The sequence below is a fragment of the Tachysurus vachellii genome, chromosome 21 (genome assembly GCF_030014155.1).
Source record: "Tachysurus vachellii isolate PV-2020 chromosome 21, HZAU_Pvac_v1, whole genome shotgun sequence".
Classification (NCBI taxonomy): Eukaryota; Metazoa; Chordata; class Actinopteri; order Siluriformes; family Bagridae; genus Tachysurus; species Tachysurus vachellii.
This window is the reverse complement of record NC_083480.1, coordinates 8,037,911-8,057,592: the sequence shown is the minus strand read 5'-3', so window position 1 is coordinate 8,057,592 and position 19,682 is coordinate 8,037,911. Positions and strand designations below refer to the sequence as shown.

Here is a 19,682-nt window from a genome sequence, read left to right as displayed (position 1 = left end):
CCAGATATTAGTTAGTGTTAAGAATATACAGTGTTGACTGAGCCCCTTATAGTAAAGACGCCTAGCAGAACAGGCTAAGCAGTGTTTTAAGCTGTTTTCAAGTGCAAAACTGCTTTATAACTTCAAAACGTTTGTTGTTGACACTTCTAAAATAAATGTTGCTGTCCACACAAATTTACTAATATTTGATAATGTCACGCTGATGATGCCGTTATCGTGTGTGTAGTCATTATAGCTATTCGATCTACTGAATCGATGCTTCAGTATATATAACACAGTAGCTAGATCTAGCTATGTAAACATTCTGTAATTACTATTTTCTTGTTAGCAGGCAGACTGGAAATTAGCTACAAAATATGTGATTATTTCAGAAGACGTATGAATTAACCAACACAAATAGTTATACAGTTCAGATCACTAAAAAATAATATTTAATAAGCACTGGACTCTTCGGGACATTATGCATTTCTTTCGGGGATAGAAAAGAAAACACACTCACATTCATGATTTTGGATGCTAAATATAAGAAATGAGAAATGGATCTCTTCAGGATAACTGAAATAAACAGTTAGGAGAGGAATTGTAAACAAAATCCTGTATCCGAGGAGCAAAACATTTCCAAAATATGTCACTTTTTTGGATAACGGACACGGAACGAAATATTAGTCATTCATAAAAGTGAAAAGAGTACAATTTTTGTTGTGGGCTGAACATTTGAAATAGTAATAATAAGCTAGCTAGGTATCTGTTAGCTGAACTGGATTAGCCACGGTATGTCACATAGATACCCAATTTAACAAGAAGGGCATGAGTTTGTTTGTTTTTTATAAATAGCTATAAACATAAATATGTTGTACTTTGAACAAAGCACAGCACGAGTTCATTTGTAACTAACAGCACAGCTGTTTTGTTAAGATTGATGTTATCTGCTGTATGTTAGCCGCACAAGCTAACACTGTACTAGCTAGTTCCTGCTTAGCATGCTACAACTAGTAGCAACAAACTCAACAACAACAACATAACCACTGACAGTAGTATCAATACCATTTATTAACTATAGTTAAACATACACGCAGTTGATTCTGACACGGATTTGATATGGATTGTGATTTTATGTTATTATTATGTGTGTTATTGACATTATTTAGCTATTTATATGGTTAGCCTGCAGTGTCAAATGTACTTTAATGACTGTGTTCATGTTTTAGGAACTGAGAACAGTTTGCTCGTTTGCTCTGCGTGTGAAATCTCATACTTTACATTCATAGTCACAGCACAAACTGTTAAAAGTGTTACAGGAATATTCACATAAACTCTAGTGACTTGATCATTTTGACTTCATGAATTGTACTACGGACAATCATCCCGCCCCAAGCCCGAAGATCGCAGCCAATGAGCGTGCCTGTGAGAGGTTGGGGAAGTGACGTCACACCCTGTTCAACCTACCAGTGCGCGCGAGCTGGAAGAGTCAAAACGTCCTCACACCTCAGATCATTGTTTTTCCTTCTGATGGCAAAGCCCGCGAACTAACAAACTGTCCGGGGGAAACTGGTGTCTTTTATCGATTTGCAAGCTCGATAAAAAGTGTACGAGGTAAGATATTAATCGCTTTTTTCATTGACAGCGATGAGTCGCGTGCGTTTGTATGTAAGTTGTTGAACTCGTGTAGCCAAGGCAGCAGCAGTGCTAATGCTAACGGTGCGGCTAACACAGCTGGAGGAGGATCCACATGCAAGTTAGCCTCGGTGGCTAATGTTAGCATCTGTGGCTAATGTTAGGCTAAGGTTAGCCTCGGTGGCTAATGTTAGCCTCGGACACCGGGGGTAAAAGTGAGGCAGCGCTGATCGGGAGTCAGTGTGGGTCACATTTATTATTAAAAACTACTTTTAAATACAAAGATTTTAAACTCAACACGACGATCCACCATCATTTATACGATCGGGCAAAGTCAAACATTTAAATGTTATTTAAACAAAGGTATTAACTGTAAACAGAAAAATCAGAACAAACTTAGATACAAAAATAGTTTCATTGTACTTATTTATTATATATAATTATCATATGTATATGAATAATTAATAATATATACAATTATTAATTATTCATTTATATAAATATATATAAAATTATTATGATTTTATATATTAAACATTCATTATATATATGTACACATACATTTTAATACATTATATATATATATATATATATATATATATATATAATGTGTGTATAATTAATGTATTTAATGTTAGAGTAGATATAAATAGAATTACATTAAACTAGTCTAATGTTTAACAGTTAACTAACTTTAACTGAACTCACTTCTGCCAAAGCAGATGTTTAATTTACTTCTTTATTTTTACTTGATCACAATTAAAAGTAAAACACATTTGTCATCCATTGGGTAGACGTTAGTAATGCAGTATATGGGCAAAAGTTTTTGGACACCTGACCATCACATTCTCATGTGGTTCTTGTCGAATATGTTGCCAAAAAGTTGGAATAGCAGCTGGAATTGTCTGTATTGTCTTTGTATGCTGTAGCTTTACGTTTTCTTTTCACGGGAACTAAGAATTTTGACAGTGCACCTGTGCGCAAAGCAATTCAGAGCCAAATGATTCAAGTCCTGACTTTAAACGGCACTGAAATCCTTTAGGCTGAACTGGAGTGAACTGAACTGAACTCCCAGTGAGGATCTGTACCTGATCCTACTATTGCGTTTGTGGTTGAATGAACACAAATCACAGCCAGACTCCACTGTCAGGAGGAAATAATTCTCAGATGAATTGGGAAAAAGGAATGACATGTTAGCATTATGGTCAGGTGTTCACAAACGCCTGGCCATATAATGTGTGTCAGCGAAACTTATGACCAGTGTATCGGTCTCAGTAACGGCACAGTTACAGGAAACGGCTTATTTACAATGGTCCCAGTAATCAAATTACAATCACTGAATGGTGACAACAACTTTAACATTTTGATATTTTTATATTACTGATTATTTTATGGCTAAATAAGCTAATTCACAGTTGTTCCATTTCTTGTCTTTCACATTACTATTATTGATTAGCCTTGTGAATACTAAAGAGAGAGAACTTTTTTACACTTGTCTTTCTGACCACATGTCTTTAACTCTGTATAACAAGCCTCTTGTTCATTGAGCTGCCTCAGCTAAGTAATTTATAAATGTATATGATTTAATAATAAGCTGATAGAGAAGCCAATTTGCTTAATGTCTTGAAAACTAGACTAGCTGACCTGGGGCCAAATATTCAATTTCTGTTACAGTATTTTTTAATACTCTAATTAGACTAGTGTTGGACTATTGGACTAATTTCTGTTTCACGCCTTATAAATATCTTAAATTGCTTTACAGTTTTTATGGAACATGTCGGAGTCAGAATTTTACATGCAATGTGATGAGGAGGAACTTGCACCATGTCAAAGTAACACAGATGAGACAAATCAGACAGACAACATAAATCATGGTAAGAAACAGTAATACAACACATTTTATTGCTGGGTAGAGAACTGATTGGAGGAGTGATGTAATGTGTGTGGAAAAAACTCGAATATGTAATAAATCATCTTCATCGTCTCCACCTTCATTTACATTGTTTAATGTTAAAATCTCTCCAGTGCTTAACGGACATGCAGTATCTTCACCGGCGTCCTCTGTGTCTCCTGCTCCCACTATGCAGTCTTCTGCCATCAAGACAACACTTGTGCCAATTGTTTCTGGTAAGTTTCCAAAGAAATAAATGCTGAGTAAGCAGTTTGGTCATTAACATATTTATGCATGTTGTAGAAATGTATTTAAGATTCCACTCACTGGTTCGTCTGCTCATTCGTGCAATTATCCAACCAGCCAATCATGTGGCCGCAGTTTAAGGTATCAGGAGTTCATTTACAAGTTCTATGGGTCTTTTTACACCTGGTCACTTCATGTGTTTTCTCTGATCCGACACCTATCCGATTTGTTGAAACTGTTCCATTTACATTAAGCCACATAAATGCGTCTCGGCGAATCAGATATCAATCCGATCTTTCTACTCCCGCCCAAAATGCAAATATATTTTACCTCATTTCTGGGGTAATTGAAATGGAACATGTTTGGTGTCTGCGGTTTTCAGAATGCAATCAAAAAGAAGACGAAAAAACTTGTTACGACGGTTATGCTACAAAAAACAGCATTTACTGTTTGCTGCATTTTCGCTGGCAGCAGCAGTGCATTTAAGATCCAACGCGATGCCTGGGTGAAAGATCACTTGTGAGTGACGTAATTCCGTTTGGGAGGAATATAGCGCTGATGTATGTAGCTTGAACAACCACATTCATTTACACCTGTCCAGTTTCATCTGAAATGCGTCCCAGACCACCTCCTGAAGTGGTTTGAACGATCGGATTTATATCTGTCTCGAAAACGTTTCGGAGGGCATTTAGACCTGGTCTTTTTACGGTCGGATAGCTATCTGATCACAGAAAACGCATGAAGTGACCAGGTGTAAAAAGCCCCTATATGTTCACATCAGATATAAGCATGGGTCAAAATTTTGACTGTAGTGTCTTTGGTATGGTTGTTGGTGCCAGACAGGCTGGTGTAACTACATCAATAAAAAATTCTAACCTTAATACAGAATCATGCAAAACAAAGCTCTCCTGGTGGAAATCCTTGCTAAAGAGAGAGGTCAGAAGGGAACGGCCAGACTGGTTTGAGTTGACAGGAAGGTTGTGGTAACTTAAATTATCATATGATTCCATGGCAAACAGAACAGTATCTCAGAATGCATATTTTAAATCTTGGGGTGGAAGGAAAACAACCACTGAAGACCACCTCTGGTTTCACTCCTGTCAGCCAAAATCATGATAGTGAGGCCACAGTGAGCACAGGCTCATTGAAACTGGACAAATGCTTCTGGTGTATTAACATTTCAGAGGGTAAGGCCAGAATTTGGTGTCCATGAATCCATGGTCTGTTGATGGTTGTTGAATTGTGTGGCACACATTGGGTCCCTTAATATCAATTGAACATCAGTTGAAGGCCACACCAATGCCTGGGAATTGATGTTGATCACAGACTTTATGGCCTATTTTATAACGGCTGCTTTCAGCATGATAATATGCTATGAGTTTGACAGTGTACTGGTGTTAGAATATATGCATGCATACAGTAGTAGTAATGAATATTTGTATCAACCCACAAAATAAATCTTTATTGCAGGAAAAATGTTTTATTCAGTGGTTAATTCGATTTACTTGTAGTTTATGCTGTTCTAAATCTGTTGGATTTCTTCATGAAATCATGCTTTTATAAGCAAAGCCAGTGAAATTTGAGATGCATGCAAATGTCTTAAAGTCTGTGTTGTTGGTTTAAAGTTTAAATGGTGTTGTTCTCTTTAGGTTCTGTTGTACCACAGTCTTTACTGGCTGGTGTTCTTCAGTCTATTCAGATTGCTGCAGGAGGCAAGGGACAACAAATCTACATTGCCCCAAAGGTTTGCTGAATTTTTTCCTGGTGTTTTTTTTTTTTTTTTTTTGCCTCTTTTGTTTGCTATATCAACATAGTAAATGTATCTGTTGAAGAAATTTAATTATGTGATGGTACTTGAATTTTTGTATTTGTATCAATTAATTTGATGGTCTGCAGTTACTATACAGTCCTAAACATTTTTTTGTAAGAATTTGCTCAGTTTAGAGTAATTAAATATGGTATTTTTATTTAAGTTGGTATTTCTTGTTTATTTTGTTCTTTGCCATGTTTATTTCTAGCCATCTTCAGACAGCCAGAAGAGCATTGCCACCCCAGTTGGTTACATCCTGCCTACAGGCCAAGCTGTCACTTTTCTGACTCCTAGTATGGCTTAAAATTTCTCTTATCACTGTCACTGACTGTATAGTATATGGTTGTATGTCATTAGAGAGGTGAAGCAAAAAGGCTTTGATGCTTCTAGTGGTTAAAGTTTTCAAACTTTAATAAATAAGAAATATTTACTTTTTTTTATTTTACTTTTAACAAAAGTTAAATTACATATAGTTGCATTTGTACAAATAATTTTTGGGGATAGTGTTCTGTTGTTTTTACAAGTTATTGACCTTTATATCTCCGGCAAAAATCTTTGTTAAATAAATTTTTTTGGAGTTATTCTGTAATTGGTTGATAAGGGATTGATGGTTTTGTACATATTTAAGCCTCATGAACATGCACTTGAACACTCACCTAAAGCGCTTGACAGTACTGTTGAAAGAAACGTAAACTTTTCTATCAGACCTTCAGTGGAGAGTTCTTTTCTGGTACCTTACTAATGTTTAAGCTAACTTGTGGTTATTGATGGTATAACTAACAACCAACATGAGTGCACAAAGTTGCGGCATAAACGAAGGCTGCTAACACTAGCTAAATATCAACAATTTATTTACAATAAGGACTTAGCCAACACTCAAAGTACTTTCGTATGGCTAGCCGGTCACCGCTTTTAAACTTGCTCGAGGTGTTAGAACTAGATGAAAATCGTAGAATACAGTGATTCAAAAATAGCTTGTGTTGAGTATAAGTTTTGACCAGTATAATTTCAGATGTCACATTGTTAGTTGATGATACTCACATACATTTGATTTACATTATGCATTACCAAATATCAGCTAACAAATAGTGGCTCAGTCAGTTGTCGAGACCTTCACGACGTGGACACACGGTCCAAACAACAGCTTGACTGCGCGTGCTCTGTCTCTGATTTTGGCAGCCCCAGATCAGTCAAGATGGTGACCTTTAGTTCAACCAAATTCATGCTTCAAAACCACGCAGTGGGAACAAATAGTGCCATGATGCCCACTAAAAATATTTTATCTATTATTAAGATAGATCATAATATTGTGAGGAAAAAGCTATTTTACATGGTGCTTGTCTTTAGAGCTTTGTCAGGAGGTTTTTAGTCTTGTTCATTTTTTGTATTAACTTTATTCCCGTTATCTGATGTGACATGCCTTAATGAATTAATTCTTTTTCCCAGATCAGACAGGCTCGTTAATCTCTCCTCAGCTTGCATCTCTATCAAGCACACCACAACCAGCAGCTGTTCAGATCCCAGTGACGATCATCCAGAGCCCATCTGCTTTAACTGTCACCACAGTAACCTCCAGTGGGATGCCTGCTGTGAGCACCTCACACCCCAACAGTCTTCCTCACACCTCTTCAGCTGCCTCAGGTATCATCTAACACTTACCAGCTATGAACGTCATAGCTAGTGATTTATTGTATTTAATTATCTTCACAGATTTTAACAAAGGTTTGTTTGGCTCAGTAATGCCATTTGTAAATAAACATGGTTTAGGGGATAATGAGGAACAGGAAATTTAATCTTGTCCAAAATATTGACAATAAACTTTTTATTTATTGAATCAGGGAAAAAAAATATATTTTAAAACACTATGTTTTTGAGCTGCTGAGAGTCGTTTTTGGGATCCTGTAATTCACAGTTAAAGCTGTAAGGTTTGAATTGGTGGGAATTTTCCCATAAAAATTCCCATTATGGCTTAATACTGAGCTGCAGGTATCAATAATAGAGAAACATTTGCCCTTCAGCAGTTATTGAAACAGATTGCTTGAGATAATAAGCCTAAAAAACACACAGATCCCACATACAGTATCTCACAGAAGTAAGTTTTTGTAAATATTTTACAACACTATTATTTTACATGTTACAAAACTAAAGAAATGACACTTTTCTACAATGTAAAGTAGTGATATGTGTATGTATATAACTGTGTACGTTTGCTGTTCCCTCAAAATAACTTAACACACAGCCATTAATGTCTAAACTTATTTAAGGTCTCAGGTGTGAATGGGGAGAAGGTGCGTTAAATTTGGTGTTATCGCTCTCACTCTCTCATACTGGTCACTGGAAGTTCAACATGGCACCTCATGGCAAAGAACTCTGAGGATCTGAAAAAAAGAATTGTTGCTCTACATAAAAATGGTGTAGGCTATAAGTGGATCAAGCCAAGACCCTGAAACTGAGCTGCAGCACGGTGGCCAAGACCATACAGCGGTTTAACAAGACAGGTTCCACTCAGAACAGGCCTCACCATGGTGGACCAAAGAAGGTGAGTGCATGTGGTCTTGCACTCACGTCACATCCAGAGGTTGTGTTTGGGGAAATAGAATAGAATGCACTGGGGAGCTACAGTTCACTGAGGGAACGAAGAATGCCAACATGTACTGTGACATACTGAAGCAGAGCATGATCCCCTCTCTTTGGAGACTGGGCCGCAGGACAGTATTCTAACATGATAACGACCCCAAAAACACCTCCAAGATGACCACTACCTTGCTAAAGAAGCTGAGGGTAAAGGTGATGGACTGGCCAAGCATGTCTCCAGACTGAAACCCTATTGAGCATCTATGGGTCATCCTCAAACGGAAGGAGGAGGAGCGCAAGGTCTCTAACATCCACCAGCTCTGTGATGTCATCATGGAAGAGTGAAGGAGGACTCCAGTGGCAACCTGTGACGCTCTGGTGAACTCCATGCCCAAGAGGGTCACACAAAATATTGACACTTTGGGCCCAGTTTGGACATTTTCACTTAAGTGTGTACTCACTTTTGTGGCCAGCGGTTTAGACATTAATGGCTGTGTGTTGAGTTATTTTGAGGGGACAACAAATTTACACTGTTATACAAGCTGTACACTCACTTTACATTGTAGTAAAGTGTCATTTCTTCAGTGTTGTCACATGAAAATATGTAATAAAATATTTACAAAAATGTGAGGGGTGTATTCACTTCTGTGAGATGCTGTATGTCTCTCTTGTACAAATGTGGGACTTTAATGAGCTAACAGCTGGCTTCAGCATGAAAACAAGAGCTTGTCTTTTAGCTAAAGGAGACAGGTTTTAACGTTTTATCTGGTAAATTATAATACATCTGTAATACAGAGGTTATAAAATTATTAGGTTTCGTATTGTTGCTGGTATAGTATTGCTCTCAAAGCCTTTATATTCATCTATGGTGCAAAGCACCGTTATAAAACATTACATATAATAAGATTTTTCAACCTAAGTGGGTTGAAGGAAATTTGACATCAATATCACTTCATTTTATTTTGAGTCTCCCTTATTGTCATAAGATTATTGCTGCATAGATGGTCAGCAGTTTACATACCACTGTTAGACTGTTTTTACACTAAATAATCAGTCTAATTAGCGTGACACATTGTTGTTGTTTTTTAACTGGCCTCAGTGTTTATTGTATTATTACCACACCTTTATCTTCAGAACTGCCAACATCATCTTCAGCACTACAGCTTCTTCCTACTGCTGATCAAACTCAGGTCTCCTCAATAAAGACCCATGTCCGAGCCCAGAAATCTGCTTTTTCTCCTACTCCTTCCCCCAAAGGTCAGCTATTAATTAGTTTTTTTCCCTCTTTATTTAGACATTATACCTTGCTAATGAGAGCTGAACTTGTATGGAAACTTTCAAACATTTTCATGTTTAGCTACATTAATGGATTTATTTTTACAAAAAATATGTTTTACTTATGTGCCTTAAGTATTTAATACAGATGTTAAATGAATGATATATATTTTTTTTTTTAGTATTTCAGAATGTTTTCAAGGCGCCTCAGTCCTGTTCTCGCTGTAACGTGGCCTATAAAGTTGTTCATGAGCTTCGTGGCTACATGTGTGTAAGTTTCCTCTCACACACAACCACACAGTCACACTGTGTCTACACTCGCTTTACTTTGTTTATTAACCTATTAGTGAGTGTGAATCCATCAGTTCATTAAATCATATAAGTGTGTGTTTGACAAGTCATTAGCTAGTTATGTACAATAAAAAACAACGCACAGGAATTTAAGTCTTGGGTAAATGAGGCACCTGTATTCGTTCACTGAATTAAATATTAGTGTACTCTTTAAACTTTATTTCCACATGAACTCAAGTGAGAACATTTGAATAATAAAAAGCACACCTTGCTCTGTTTTGATATCATATTTCTCTTATGAATGCGGTTAGATATGATGCTCAGCAGCAAAAAGACAGCCAATACAATTCCAGTAATGTTCAGGAGACACTGGTACCTCAGACTGAGACAATATTTACAATTTATGAGAAGCAGGAGCAGGGGGCACGGTGGCTTAGTGGTTAGCACGTTCGCCTCACACCTCCCAGGGTTAGGGGTTCGATTCCTGCCTCCGCCTTGTGTGTGTGGAGTTTGCATGTTCTCCCCGTGCCTCTGGGGTTTCCTCCGGGTACTCCGGTTTCCTCCCCCGGTCCAAAGACATGGTAGGTTGATTGGCATCTCTGGAAAATTGTCCGTAGTGTGTGATTGCGTAAGTGAATGAGAGTGTGTGTGTGTGCCCTGCGATCGGTTGGCACTCCGTCCAGGGTGTATCCTGCCTTGATGCCCAATGACGCCTGAGATAGGCACAGGCTCCCCGTGACCCGAGGTAGTTCGGATAAGCGGTAGAAGATGAGTGAGAGTGAGAGAAGCAGAAGCATGTCAGATCAGTCACTCAACACATCAAATAAGAGCTTCAACCATGTGTTAAGTTTCATTGTTCTCTTATTTAATGTGCATCCTTTCCCATAAGCAGCAGAATGTATAAAAATTTAGCCTTTCGCTGACTGTAGCATGTAATTAGAAGAAATGATAACATTTAAACAAATAAACTCCAGATAATGAGCGATCTGTTTTACAATTTCATCACTGTCTTTCGTTTCAGCACTGTAATCCAGACCTCATAAACAGTGTCCATGCATTGGCCACCAAACCCCGACAACGGGTCAAGCGGCCCAGGCGTAGCAGTGACCCAGTGCAATCCATATCCAATGTGTTTAAGAGCACTATTCCCACCCCTTCCTCCTCAACCCCTGCAAGCAGCAGACATCCAGTAGCCTCTCCTCCTCCTTCTCTTCCTTCTCCTCCTTCACCTCCTCCTCCCTCTTCTCTGAACCACATCACTACATCTGAGATACCAGAGGGTGTACGAATCCCTGGCACCGGTGATTATGATATGCACGGCAAGCTTATTATGCTAGTGGAAGACTTCTACTACGGGAAGGACCCTGGACGTCCTGTCCTGATAGAAAATAACCAGGTGCCTGTTACGATGAAATGCCATCTCTGCGACAAGAAGCTGAAGAACAACATCAAGTAAGATGCTTTGTTCGGATTTGGGGCGGAGAGAAACGTATTACATTACATTGTGTTAGGTCTGTAGGGAATATGTAAGAAATAAAACACATCCTGAAGTATTTTTTCTACTTGTACCACAGGTTTGTAATAAGATATGGAATGAACACATTAATATGAACCTGTGATTTGAGTTTCATCAGAAATGTCTTGTTGAATTTAATTAAAACCTTCTGATTAATGAGATCAGCATCACTGTGATAAAATGCGTAATAGTAAAGTTTCTCACCTCCCTGCAGGCTGATGAACCACATGAAGCACCATATGGAAATGGAGTATCAGAGGGCTGATGAGAAATCCCACACGATGTGCCAGCACTGCTTCCGCAACTTTAGCACACCCTTCTCCCTGCAGTGCCACCTCGAGGCCGTCCACAGCCAAGTAGAGTCTGCATGTGAGTCATTTGACACAGAGAAGTTTGGGCATGGCACTTTTTGTACCAAGAGCACTAACAAGTTCTCATTCCTTTTTCTACAGCACTTTGCAAGATCTGTGAGTTGCATTATGAGAACACTCCCCTCTTTTTGCATCATATGAAAAACTTTCACAAGCCTGGTGAAATGCCCTACATGTGTCAGGTAACCCTTCAGTTTGATTTCCTAAGACCAGAATGTTACCAAAATGAATCTCTGGCATTCGCGCAGAAATGTAACGAGGGGTATTTTATTATGTAGGTTTGCAATTTCCGTTCTTCTTTCTACTACGATGTAATACTTCATTTCCGTGAGCTCCACAAGGACACAGGCAATCTTCTGTGCCCGTACTGCCTCAAAGTGTTCAAGTCCTGCAACAGCTACCAGCTCCACTACAACAAACACCAGGTAACTAGTACTGGCATGAAGTAGAGATAACAATGATCTGTCCTGATTGGTGATTATATTGTGGTACAGTCAGTTTCAGCCAAGCGAGAGATAAATAACTGTCACAACGTGGCTCTTTATTCTGGATCTGTGTTGGCCTTTACTGTTGGATGAAACAGTAAAGTTCATTTTTTATATAAGTCATGTAAAAATACCGTGGAGACTGATGTGGAATTCTTACGATTAAAGTGCTGATTGTTTTCTGTAACTGTAATAAGTAGACTAGAGTAAAAGTGTAGGTGTGGTTCAACCCTGTCAGCTCAAGCTATTATTATTATAACCAGTTAAAATAATTCCAACATCAGTGTTATTAATTACTCATAAACTTGTTCATGGGGAAAAATAGAATGATTTCAATTCATTTATAAATAGTGTTTACTCTTTTTATATTAAAGAAATGATATTGTTATTGTAACGTCTACTGTGTGGGCAGGGCTACTTTAGGCTATGGATAAAGGACGCTTTAAAGATAAAATGTTTTCATGGTCACATTTCTAATTTCTAATTAGTAGCAGTAGCTTCTAGAAAATGTTCTCTGGATTTGAAATGGAAAATATTTTGTTTTGGGGCATTAAAAAAATAATGAATGAGCAAATTTTAGATTCTGGATTAGATTCATGCAAAAGCAAAAAATATTTCAGTTTATAGAAGCCTGTTGTGTTAAGTAGATTTAGTCAGGGGAATTCAGTGAGGCCAGTCACTTGTATTTGTAGTGTTATAATTCAGAAAAATTGCAATTTTCTTTTTGTGTCCAGAAAAAATCAGTGTTGCATTGTGACAAGTGCCGGCTTCAGTTTCTTTACGCAAAGGACAAGGCAGAGCACAAGTTTTTATTTCACCAGACCCATCTCAGGCCTGTGCAGCTGCTGGGGCTTAAACCTGGTACTAAGGTAAGCATACTAACCTCTAAACTGCATTCCTCTCGTTTTTTACAGCATGGCAGTAAATGTCTTGTATTGCTGATTGAGTTTAATAATAACATAAGTTAAAAGCTTCTTTTTAAAGTTAATAACGAGCCGTTTGTTTTCAAGATGACAATTTTAGATACCAGTTGTTTATCTGCCTTTCAGATAACCATCCGGGCTTATTCTGTGACTAAGGTAAACGACAACACTAATTTCAGTCAACCTGGTACTAGCAGTGAAAGCTCACCTGCACCCTCAGTTCCTGCACCCTCAGTTCCTGCACCTCAGACCGCTTTCAAGAGAATCACACCTACGAAGAGGAAGCCTGTTGAGAGCATATTGGAAGTCATGACCAAGTTTCAGAAACAGTGGTGAGTGAGAGTCATTTACTAGGGTTACTAGATAATCGTATATAAACCAGTGTTTTGCTTCAGTTTTACGTTTTTTTTGTAGAATAAGGATTGTTTACAGAAGGAAAACATTCAGTGAGCACTTTATTATTGATGGTGGCTTGACTGTGGTTGTTGCAGTGATGATCAGATAATTATACTTTAATTATATTAAAATTAAAATGAAAATATCCAGGGGGGCACGGTGGCTTAGTGGTTAGCATGTTCGCCTCACACCTCCAGGGTCGGGGTTCGATTCCCGCCTCCACCTTGTGTGTGTGGAGTTTGCATGTTCTCCCCGTGCTTTGGGGGTTTCCTCCGGGTACTCCGGTTTCCTCCCCCGGTCCAAAGACATGCATGGTAGGTTGATTGGCATCTCTGGAAAAATTGGCCCTAGTGTGTGATTGCGTGAGTGAATGAGAGAGTGTGTGTGTGTGTGCGCCCTGCGATGGCTTGGCACTCCGTCCAGGGTGTATCCTGCCTTGATGCCCAATGACGCCTGAGATAGGCACAGGCTCCCCGTGACCCGAGGTAGTTCGGATAAGCGGTAGAAGATGAATGAATGAAGATGAATGAAAATATCCAAACATGATGGTCTGTAGCAGACTAACTGTAGACCTACAATGTGAATCAATAGTGGAGGTGTGTGTCAGTAAGTGTTTGTAGTGCTTATAGCAGGACGGTGTCTTACTAAGATGATCAGCAACCCAGGAACTGACAAACTGCACATAGCAACAGATGGTTAGTAATTGTGTACCTACAGGGATGGACAAATCATAAACTTAATCCATCAGGTAGGTGAAAGCTCAAGCGCTTTGTCCGGTGTCATGTTTCGGTTGCTTGGAAATTTACCAGCTAATGTGATTGAACCCTGAAATATTTCATGCTAATATCCTCTAGGAGAGGAAGATTTTGTGTAGTTATAGTTTTCTTTCTTTCTTGAGAATGCCTTTAATGGCACAGCCTGCCATGTTGAGCTCTATTAGTTGTGTGACAGTTCAAGTTCAAGTTAGCTTTATTGTCATTCAGCAACATGTTGGGACATGCAGTGGAACAAGATGTCGTGTCTCACAGGTCAACGGTGCAACATACATACAGACATAAAACATAAAACAACAACGAAGCAGGGGCAGGTACGCACATCAGTACAAACAATACACTCTATGTATTTGACAGATACATAGGCCGGAGCAAGAACAGACTATACAGCTAGTACAGACTATACAAACTATGCAATAGCATACTGTACATAGACTTTCAATAAATAAATAATTGGACTATACAATACTTCCCTTGAGGGGGCCACGGTGGCTTAGTGGTTAGCACGTTTGCCTCACACCTCCAGGGTCGGGGTTCGATTCCCGCCTCCACCTTGTGTGTGTGGAGTTTGCATGTTCTCCCCGTGCCTCGGGGGTTTCCTCCGGGTACTCCGGTTTCCTCCCCCAGTCCAAAGACATGCATGGTAGGTTGATTGGCATCTCTGGAAAATTGTCCCTAGTGTGTGATTGTGTGAGTGAGTGAGAGTGTGTGTGTGTGCCCTGTGATGGGTTGGCACTCCGTCCAGGGTGTATCCTGCCTTGATGCCTGATGGCGCCTGAGATAGGCACAGGCTCCCCGTGACCCGAGGTAGTTCAGATAAGCGGTAGAAAATGAATGAATGAATGAATGCTTCCCTTGATATTGTAAATGTGCAACAGGAGGCATTCAAAGTCAAGCAGCTGGTAGCGGGCTAGTGCAAGATACAATGTGCAACACGAGCATGTAAACGTCTGTTAATTTGCTCAGGTTCATAATCATTCCCATATCTTTGCGTATTGCTAGGAAGAAAAAAAGGTTGTAATCTGTAAAAAAGCTTAATTTAATCAAGTGGTGAAACAGTTCCTATCGAGGCTGTGTGTAATGGAGCCGTGTTTTGTTCTGCCATGACTCTGTTGTATTTGTTACATTTAAACATACGCTCATTTTATTAAGAACAATTAAGAAATGGCAGATTAGATAATCGTGTGGTATAAAATTTATAATGAACAGCTGGTGATTTGTCCACCTCTGATCTACAGGCAACACTGTATGGTCACAGACCTGATAAAGTGCCCACTGAAATGTTCAAATGGGGGAATGTTTAAGCTGTAAGGACACTATTTACAAAAGTTGCCCTCGAACACGACGATCTTATCACCATCTGTCTTCTGCTTCCAGTGAGTCTTCCAGAAGTTGGTTCTGCATCGAATGTAACTTTGAGATTCCAGATTTTTCCTCTCACTTCCCCACATTTGTGCACTGCTCCTTGTGCCGTTATAGCACCTGCTGCTCCAGAGCATATGCTAACCACATGATCAGGTATGTGTGTGTAAGTGTGAATAAACAATAGCAGTTATATCATAAGTGTCATTAGTCCTTGCTGCAGAAACTTCACTAATATTTAATGTCGATTTTTGCAGTTATCATGTTCCTCGCAAAACTCTTACTAAATACCTGAACTTGTACAAGCCCTGTCCGAGGTAAGTGACCTGATTATTATTATTTATTTTTATTTTTAGTCTCTGCTGTGTACTGGTTTCAGTGCAGCGGTAGTGTTTGATGTTATGATTATGGTTTTCTGAAAGGTTGGGTAACCTACGCTGCAGTACCTGTGAGTATTCCACTGAGATTGGAGACATGATGGCTACACATCTAGCTAGGAATCCAAGCCACACCTTCAGCCACTGCAAATTCAATGGTGAGAATGTCAAGCAAGGAAAATAACTATCCCTCATATCAACTCATGTAAAACTCTACTTGATCTTTCAGATAAGAATTTAATTAATAGGAAACAAGAACGCAGCTAGTAGCTGTGTTTAGTTTTAGCCAAATAACGTGTTAATATACCGACTCGGATTGAACAAAAAGCATCCATGAATACATCTTTGTCAAAGTAGAGTGGATATAGAGCAGCAAATATGACCTGAAATTTCTATTAGCTATTGTATATGTATGATTGTGCATGTGTTTATTATATAGTGTAACAAACGACATTCTAAAGATTTATTAAGGATAAATTACAGGGTTGGATGGACCGAGGGACGTCCTATTAAGCTTTTAGATTCTAACATTGTATTTCTTGTAAAATACAGATTTTGTGATTGAAAACCCAGAAACAAGTTGAATTAACTATTTATACTCTGACACAAACATCATATTACAGTAAAACATGGTTTAAATTAAACAGGTTTTCTGAATGCAGAGCTTCTGGCACATTACCACACACAGTTGATTGAGCTCGTCAGTAGGTCACTCATTCAGAGTGATGGAAATCTTTGCATGTAATTGATGACAAATCTGTGATTTTTTTGTTAATCTGCTTTTTTATTTTTTCCAGAGGGATTTTCCGGTGGCTATAAAAGGTAATTTGATTTGTCTTTTGGAGCAGAGATCATAAAGAATAATGATGCAATAGAAACAACACTAGTGAAATTGTTGAAATAAGCAGAATAAAGAAAGAGAAACTTTTCAAAGATGTGTATTGATTATCTCTTTAAAAGATTCTACATTGAAGCATAGCTCTAAATAAGCATATTTTTTAAAGAAACATTTTCAGTGAAATGTCACAAAATGACATTACAATGAGAAGCATTATCACTTTTAAATGGATTTTTATCCAGAATGTTTTTTATGCCAAACCAGTTACATGGCAAATGATTAAGGCTCTATTTTGCGCAAGCAACTGTTGAGCATGCCACATCACCATTTTGATCACATTGTTGCACCCTAAATTGAAATTGCCTTAATTTATAAGGGCGACCTAATGTTTCTAATGTTAATGTTACCATGTTTAGTAGTTTTAAACTCTTGTTAACGTTTTTTTTTCCTTCTAGATATGTCTTCATACCAAGTGATCTGATTCGGAAGGGCCAGCGGCTCAACTGTGGAACTGCATTACAGAAAGAAGAAATTCAAGTGGATCAGAATTCCCTTCCACAAGCCACGAATCCTGTGCCCCTTCTCAGGGGGTGCATAAACCCCCCTGATAGCTCTGCACACACCCCATCTATTCCCTCTGAAGTACAACCTGTAGTTGAAAGCACTGTGCCTGACGAGAATTGTGGGACGCAGCCAAAAGATTTAACACCAGAGAAAATAGCACTTGACAGTGAAGCTAACACTCAAGCTGGAGCTAAACCCGGAGGAACTTTTACTATCGCACAGCTCAAGGTTATACTCTACGCCCTGTGCTTTGGCGTTCCTCAGGCAGCCAGCCAGTTTGATATTCAGCCAGAGGAAGTCCAATCCTTGCTACTCAAGCGTCAGCTTCAGCTTGGGCCACCAAAGAGCAGAGAAGGGTTAATTCCTCGTGCAAGTGATCGGTTAGCAGAGTGGGTGCTGTGTCAGCGTGAGCAGCAGCTTCCTGTAGATGAAATTAGTCTTTTTTCCAAAGCTGCACAGTTCATGAGCGCTGATGGTGGGCCAGGCATCTCTTATGGCTGGGCTGTGGACTTCCTGATCAACCATGATTTATCTCTGCAGTCATTAGCCACATCTCGGCGAATGCTACCCCATAAGGTTCAGGAACGTATGCACAATTTTACCTCAGTTATAAATAAGCAGGTCAGTTCACATTGCTTGGGTCTGTCAGCCATTGCTGCTATGGATGAGGTTTCCATTTTTATAGACATGGAGCAGCTTGATCCTGCCTCAGCCGATTCTTCTTCCATGATGTCCGCCTTTAAGTTGGTTGGCGACAAGGAACCGCTTATAGATATTTTACTCGCCTCTCTAGCTGACGGCACTATCTTACCTACCATAGTATTTCTTAGAGGAGAGTCTCTAAGCCCGGATGCACCGACCTTGCCAGACATCATCTTGGAGGCTAAGCCAGAGGGCTTTTCTGATGAAGAAAGACTCCAGCTATGGTTTGACAAAGTGTGGCGTCGGCATGTGAAGCCAAACTCTGGAAGCATGGGGTTGCTAGTTATGGATCCATATCGGGGTCACCTAAGTCACAGTTTCCTAGTATTGCTCAACAATGCAAACACTGTGCCTGGCATCATCCCTCACGCATGCTCTTGTCGTGTGCAGCCTCTAGAGGCCTGTGTTGGTCTGGTGCTACGAGAGTTCCTGCAAGCTCGATGGAGCCAGCATGTGACTGAAGCTCCCCAAGACCTGATTGGTGCTGTGCCTGCTGACCTAGCCCTTTTGTTGTCAGCTTGGCTCCTTGAAATGCTGGATGTCCTAGCAGAAAGGCCAGAATTTCTTCAGCGCTCTTTTGAGCCAGTGTTGAACTCTAATTCAGAGTTAGCACCAGGAGGATTTTCTGAGTTGGTGCAGAATCTGACAGAAGCTCTCATGGTGAGCACAATTCAGGAAGAAGAATATGATGAACCAAAGGCTGAAGACAAAGGCAACATGTCATCAGTACGTTCTCCGAGCTTGGCTTCACCATCAAATCCCCAAGCTTTGAAGAAAATCTTTGAGAAAGATAGTGATCCAGACACTTTCCATGGATTTGAAGATGCAGAAATGACAAACTGATGTCTGAAAAATCTTCAGGTTGTTTTTATGCCGAACTTATTCACAACACACTGCTCTGAATGATCTTTGATTTTGAGTAAGAAAATAACATTTGCCTAGTAGCTTATTGATCATGTCTAAGTGTTTCTTGACTGTTCTGTTCATTTTACAGACGTTGCCTTAGCCTCGTTCTCTCAGTTTCTGTCAGTCACTGATGATGAAACAATTTTTTGGTTAAAATGTTTTCATGAGTTTATCCTCTGTTTAAGATTTTTCAGCCGTTTAATAATTTCATAAAGTTGGCTGAAACTGCAAAGGTCTTCTCACACACTACTGCATAAACATTGGAACACATGCTGAAGTGATACTAACGTTACTTTCAGTACGCGTATCGGTCATTTATCTAATGTGCAAAAATCCTAAGAATATCTTTAAGTTCACCTTAAAATATGTCTCCTATTGTAATAATTCCTATTGTATCCACGTCCAATTCTGTCTGCTTTGACTGCTGGACTGTTTTATAGACCAGCCAAAGTGTCACTGTTCAATTTTTACTTTGAGTATTAATACTGCTAATGAGCAAAAACAGTCCCCTTGTCTACAAGTGTTGCAGATTATCTACTGTATTTAGGGCTGCATATTCACAATTAAAGGGCTGTCCTTTGATATTACATAAACCTCATTTTATCACTAAAACTGATTTTTTTTTCTAGACGTTTTCTAAAAGGGACATTTTATTTTCTAATCAATAAATGCATTGTTTATATTGGTGATTTTATTTCTTGACACTCTTAATGCCAATTTGCTATGTACTGGAATATCTGGACTCTAGGTGTATCTGCAATACAGTGC

General features: G+C 39.1%; 1 protein-coding gene across 1 annotated transcript; it reads left to right on the top strand.

Moving 5' to 3' along the window:
* Positions 1-1,453: 1,453 nt before the first annotated feature.
* Positions 1,454-19,608, top strand: pogza (pogo transposable element derived with ZNF domain a). Its single transcript, XM_060897150.1, has 19 exons — positions 1,454-1,593; positions 3,377-3,488; positions 3,640-3,741; positions 5,401-5,495; positions 5,770-5,854; positions 7,008-7,202; positions 9,270-9,392; positions 9,593-9,681; positions 10,723-11,153; positions 11,432-11,586; positions 11,670-11,770; positions 11,867-12,013; positions 12,808-12,942; positions 13,123-13,328; positions 15,543-15,683; positions 15,785-15,844; positions 15,950-16,062; positions 16,702-16,726; positions 17,198-19,608. The coding sequence occupies exons 2-19, from the start codon at positions 3,389-3,391 to the stop codon at positions 18,849-18,851; spliced, it is 3,957 nt and encodes a 1,318-aa protein (XP_060753133.1). The 5' UTR covers positions 1,454-1,593; positions 3,377-3,388; the 3' UTR covers positions 18,852-19,608.
* The last annotated feature ends 74 nt before the right edge of the window (positions 19,609-19,682 follow it).